Here is a 6,000-nt window from a genome sequence, read left to right on the forward strand (position 1 = left end):
TAAGTGTGCGAGGTGAGGCGAAGAAAAACCATCTCACCCTCCAAGAGACAAAGAAAAATGAAGATGAAAGATGGAGAAAGGCATTGGACAACAGAAACTAAATAACAGCAAATGGCACAAAAACAACAAAACCCATGAATATGTATATAATGTAACCTGTTACACCCAACTCCATATTTATCAAGTCCATATTTATTCCAGCATCTTTGCATTCTGCACCATTGCACTGTTGTCCTAGGGTTGTTTACATATGTATACATATATATATATATATATATATATATATATATATATATATATATATATATATATATATATATATATATATATATATATATATATATACATATATGTATATATATATATATATACAGTACTGTGCAAAAGTCGTAGGCACTCTAGATTTTTTATATAAATTTCTTAGAAGTCTTAGATGTTTATTTGTTTTCTGCATTAGTGTGTCAGTAGACTGCTGTTTATTGTAAATTTTTGATATTCAGAAACTTTTCTTCTTTTACATACTTGGCCAGTAAAGCTGATTCTGATATCAATGCAAATAAATAAAGTTGTTATTTATTTTTGGTATTGGTTAAAATGAATTATTCAGTAATATGTCTGCACTTCTTCTCATGTGTTTTGAATATAATATACCTCCATATTAGGTTTAGCCCCCCAGTAGCAGAATACTGCATTCAGAGACTTTTTCCCATGAAGAGACAGACTCTACTTATTGATGAATATTTTCTCTTAAAAAGCCAACTCTTCTTGTTATTTAAGGTAAAAGGATTTTAGCAGGTGCTGGAGTTAGCTTACAGGGACTCATTAAAAAGGAGAACACACACTGCTTTGATGTATTTATTCAACTATTTCACAATGTTTTGACCCTACAGTAGGTCTTCATCAGGGAGAAATAGGTTCATTTATAGTCAGTCAGTGAAAAAAATGGGAAAATCTGCCATGTCTGTTTATGTTTGACAGAAAACCCAGTTTGTTTATCCTCATGAACATTTGCCTGATGTTTTTTTTTTTAATGTATTTTTGTCTCTCAGACCAGACAGAGGCTTTCCTTACAGCCCAGCCTCTTGCAGAAGCCCTCCAGCCAGCCAGAGACTTCATCAGAGTGAGTTTTGACAGATATGCTGTATATTATACTATGATACATATATATTTTATCACAAATATCTAGTTATCTTGAATCCATTATTCTAAATTACAACTTGCTAGTCCATGGTGCTAACAAGTGAAGACTAATGCTGCTCATTCAGGGAATTACTGTAAGCAACTATATATCTTTTGGGAATAAAAATTAGAAGGCTGCAAATAAGGCATTTTTGAAATCTTTTGTCATTTGTATTTTTTACACTGAGAATTTGGTAACACTTTACAATAAGGGTACATTATTTAATGGTTGGTTAATGCTTAATAAGCATTAATAATTAACTGCTTAATAAGCATTAACTAACCCTTAATTAACAATTAACTAATGTGTCTGGTAATCAATTTTATGAATTTTATGAAAGATTAGCTAATTTGAATATGTTAATATCAAAATACATAAAAGACATAGTACTGAAAGTGTTGGCTTGGGTGTTAGGGGTGTGTTGGCTTTTTGCCTCCATATTCAACCTATAAAATTCTGTTGAGATGAAAGGAATGTTTTTTGTCCAATTCACCTCTGGTTCCTTGGCTTCATCTGTCCTGTGCCTGGGCCAGGGGCGGACTTAGTGATTTGGGGGCCCTAGGCAAAGGCAAGCAAGGGGCCCCCTGAATACCAACCCTCTCCCATTTTAATCCATCCTTTCTATTACCTTCAAGCTAGGGCTGAGAAAAGTATGCATGCAAGGGCACTTTTTTTTTGTTACTTCCTTCTCAGATACTGATGTAGTGGCAAGCAAAATGAGCTTAAAGTCAAGTGGCAAAATCACACGAGATAGCCCACTAGAGCCTGACTGATTGGGGGGGGGGGGTTCAAGATTGAAATCATTTATTGTAACAAAGAGAGGGGTGTACTTCTTTTATATTGATTAAAAATACGTTTACATTAGTTCTATTCTTGTCTTCTGTGGGGCCCTCTGGCTGCCGGGGCCCAAGGCAGTCAACTACCTTTGCCTAATGGTAAGACCGCCCCTGCCTACACGTGTGTTGCTCTGATGGCTCCGCCCCTCTCTGTCCTGTCAGTCCTCCCCTCCGGCAGGCGGCAGCACCGAGCTGTGGCGGCCCCTGCGAGCTCTCAGCCTGCTGCCTCCGTCCCGCGGCCTCAGGAACCTGCTGCTGCTGTCGGACGGCCACGTCCAGAACCCCGAGCTCACCCTGCAGCTGCTCCGAGACAACGCTCCGCACAGCCGCCTCTTCGCCTGCGGCCTCAGGTCCGAACCGGTCGAGGGTTTTGACTTCTGATTTTTCTTTCTTCCTACCCCATAACCTCCCTTAAACATACACTCGGTGGATGATTTTATCCAAAGAGACGTAGGGTGCGAACACACCTACAGTTTGTTTTCTTTAATTCGAACCACAGTGCAAAAGTTGACTTTTTTTGTGTTTGGTTCGTTTAGGTTCACATTGACCAATTACAAGCGAACCAACTTGTAAATAAAAGTCATATGTCTCTCATGTAGCTCATTTGTTGGACAGAGTTTCAGTGACCTGTCATCCCGCAAGGTTAGAGATTTTGATTTGATTTTGGCGACAAAAACCGATTCCAGTCCCTGTGACTTAAGCTAAAGGCTAGGTCACAATACATGATTTTAATGCTAATTCTAAGTCCAACTGAACCATCCCAACCATCGGGGGGGTGTTCAGTCAGATTATCCTGTAGTGTGAACAGGTTCAAGACTGGAGGCCTCTTGACAACTCCAGACCAGTTGGAGCTTGACAGGATTTTTGTCTGGGCAGACTCATGTAGTATGAAACGGTCCAAGCCAATCACTGTAGCTCAGAAAAAGAGAAAATGAACCAGAAGAGAAGTCGCTCACGTAGATATTTTTAAATGTGTGTGTGTGTGTTTGTCATCTCAGCCCGACAGCTAATCGGCACATGCTGAGAGCCCTGGCCCAGGCAGGGGGCGGAGCCTATGAATTCTTCGACACTAAAACCAAACACAACTGGGCGGAGAAGGTGAGACTGACTTCCTGTAGTCTGTTGTGGCGTCTCGCTTAGTCACAATTAGGGCTGGGTATCGCCACTGATTTCCCAAATTGATTTGATTCCGATTCACAAGGTCCCGATTCGATTTCCGATTTGATTCGATTCGATTCAATATCGATTCGGTTAGGGATATTTCAGTTACAATACCAATTTTGCTTGGATATGAAAGAGATTCTCGGAGAGCTAATGCTGTAAATTGTACAAGGAACCCTCTAACCTGGTGCATTATTAAAAATATTATTGTTTACATTAAGAATTGACCCCAAAGCAGTTACATTAATGTACTTTTTATTTAACATGACCAACACACTACAGCACTACAGTCAACACAATATAGTGCAACGAAAATTGATTTTTTAAACCCAGCCCTAGTCACAATGCTGATGTGTCCTGTCATTCAAGGCTGCAGTTTGAATCTGGCTCACGACCCGAATATTCCACTGAAAGTCTTGGTGTGGTATATCAAGCGCCTCCATTATGCTTGACCAGTCACAACCTTTGAATGCACAATGTTAACAAGAGTTAACATAGAGAAACAGGCAGAGAAACCTCCTTGGAAAACAACGATGTGCAAAGTGTAAAAGAACGAATGTTAGACAGGAAATTCTTAATGTGAAAACAGATTCTGGGCAGTTTGCCTTAGGGTTGTAGCAGTGCCTCAAAGTAATAAAATAGGAATTATTTGATATTTTAATTTTGTAAATTAGGACCACGATACATGTAAGGCAGAGTGAAAACAAAACTTTGTAGTTGCTGCTTTGAGGAATACTGCACTGAAAAAAGTGGAAAAATATGTCAAGGTGCAAAAGTACAACAAAGTAACTTCCTGAAACCAAGACAAATAATCATGATTAATAATTGTGATCACAATATTTAATAATTTAATAAATAATCAGGTTTATAATTTTTGTCATAATCGTGCAGGCCTACAGCATTTAGAAGAAACTTACACTCAGTCTGACAAAATGATTGCTGGCATGAAAGTAAAGCACATTATTTTTTATAGGTATTGGATAATGAATTACTGGTTTAAAAAAATAATAAATCCAAAATGTGTATATAAGGAGTTTTGGATTAAATCCTTTCCTTTGTCCTTCTCCACTGCACCTAACAGAGCCGAAATGACATAAAAATGGTCTAGAAATGCTTTACACTTTCTCTAACTTGTGACAAATGTCTGTATTTTACAAAAGAGGATTAGGGCCACGTGAAAAATTTATTTGAGTTCTGAGTTTAAAGTCAGAATTCTGACTTTATTCTCAGAATTCTGACTTTAAACTCAGAACTCAAATACATTTTTCACATGTGGCCCTAATCCTCTTCCGTAGTATTCCGTATTAGTGTTAATGTGTGTATACTTATGTCTTTGTCTGTATCTATGTATTTATTTATCCATGATACAGTATATCCTTGTATTGCTCCCTCTGTCCACCTCTTTGCCTGCAGGTGGCGTCCCAGGTGAAGCGCATGGCGTCCCCGGGCTGCAGCTCGGTGTCGGTGAAGTGGCAGCAGTTCAACCCGACGGCGCCCCCTCCTGTGCAGGCCCCCACCCAGCTGCACGCCCTGTTCAACGACTGCCACACCCTGGTGTACGGCTTCGTGCCGCACTGCACCCAGGTAGGAAAGAACTGCTGCTTCAGTTTGATTTACATTTTTTTCTTTCTTTCTTTTCTTTCTTCTTTTTTTCATTTTAGATGCATAGGATATATGTTTGTATGTAATATATAGGGTATGTGTTTTTTTTCATTGAAAAATAGAATGGTGTATTGATTTGTTTAACACTTTTTTGGTCACTGTATAACTCCGTTTGTGTTATTTCACAGTTTTGATGGCTTTACTATTATTCTAATATGTGGAAAATAGTAAAAATAAAGAAAAATGTGGTGTGTCCAAACTTTTGACTGGTAGTGTATTTGTTGCCCAAAGGAGCCATGTTGAGATTTTTGAGAAAGTGAAAAGTAAAAGTAAAAGTCATAAAACCTCTTTAGAAAAATATTCAAGTAAAAGACCAAACCACCAAAAATCTACTTTTTGTGCATCATCACAAACTGTCCTTCAAATCATTACCTAATTACCTATTTTGTTGTGTCACAAATAATTTGGTGTGTGTGTGTGTGTGTGTGTAAAGACCATAATTGTGAATCTCAGCTCACTGTCTGTGTTGCTTCCCATATATTCAGGCCACTCTGCTTGGCGACCTGAGCGGTCAGGAGATCAAGACCATGGTGTCGACCAGCGAGCTGCAGAAGACCAGGGGCACAGTAAGACCACCCCCCCCACACACACACACACTGACACACACACACCGTCTCACACACACACAAAGAATCAATCTCTCTATCAATCTGTCTCGAAGTGAAACCTTGCCTGACATATTGTCTTGCACAAAATACACACCTCATAACCAGTTACCTGTTAGTTAGTTATGTTGCATGATGATGGTGACTGTCATTATCTTCAGGGTGATGATGATGATGATGATGTGTATGTACGTGTGTTCAGTTCCTTCACAAGCTCACAGCGAGGGCCATCATCAGGGATTACGAAGACGGAAGCCTGGACACCAATGAAGCTGAACATGAGGTGTGTGTGTGTGTGTGTGTGTGTGTGTGTTTATTTTTTTTGTTTATTTAAAGGATCCCCATTAGCTGATGCCATGGCAGCTAATCTTCCTGGAGTCCACACTTACACATACTGTACAGAACACATTACATGATAAACATTAAATTACACGAATATACACTAAATAACATCAATATACATTAATATAAAAAAAAAATGCAAGCTTACATTGATATGAAATTTAAAAAAACCCCATTCATATACAATTCAAAGCCAGTCAACACTGAACGTACA

The 6,000-nt window shown here is 38.8% G+C and overlaps 1 protein-coding gene across 1 annotated transcript in view; it reads left to right on the plus strand.

The window, feature by feature from the left end:
* The window catches only part of parp4 (poly (ADP-ribose) polymerase family, member 4), a gene marked incomplete at its 3' end in the record, with an annotated part of 28,659 nt that extends 22,932 nt beyond the window's left edge, over positions 1-5,727 (plus strand). The window contains exons 23-28 of the mRNA XM_071513582.1: positions 1,050-1,120; positions 2,179-2,366; positions 3,015-3,114; positions 4,591-4,761; positions 5,325-5,405; positions 5,647-5,727. Of these exons, the coding sequence (XP_071369683.1) occupies positions 1,050-1,120; positions 2,179-2,366; positions 3,015-3,114; positions 4,591-4,761; positions 5,325-5,405; positions 5,647-5,727 (692 nt within the window). The remainder of the gene's footprint in view (positions 1-1,049; positions 1,121-2,178; positions 2,367-3,014; positions 3,115-4,590; positions 4,762-5,324; positions 5,406-5,646) is intronic.
* Between the last annotated feature and the right edge of the window lie 273 nt (positions 5,728-6,000).

This window comes from Centroberyx affinis, unplaced genomic scaffold, assembly GCF_046629955.1.
Source record: "Centroberyx affinis isolate AG114_WGS23_722 - 3 ecotype Tasmania unplaced genomic scaffold, CSIRO-AGI_Caff_v1 ptg007354l_1, whole genome shotgun sequence".
Lineage (NCBI taxonomy): Eukaryota > Metazoa > Chordata > Actinopteri > Beryciformes > Berycidae > Centroberyx > Centroberyx affinis.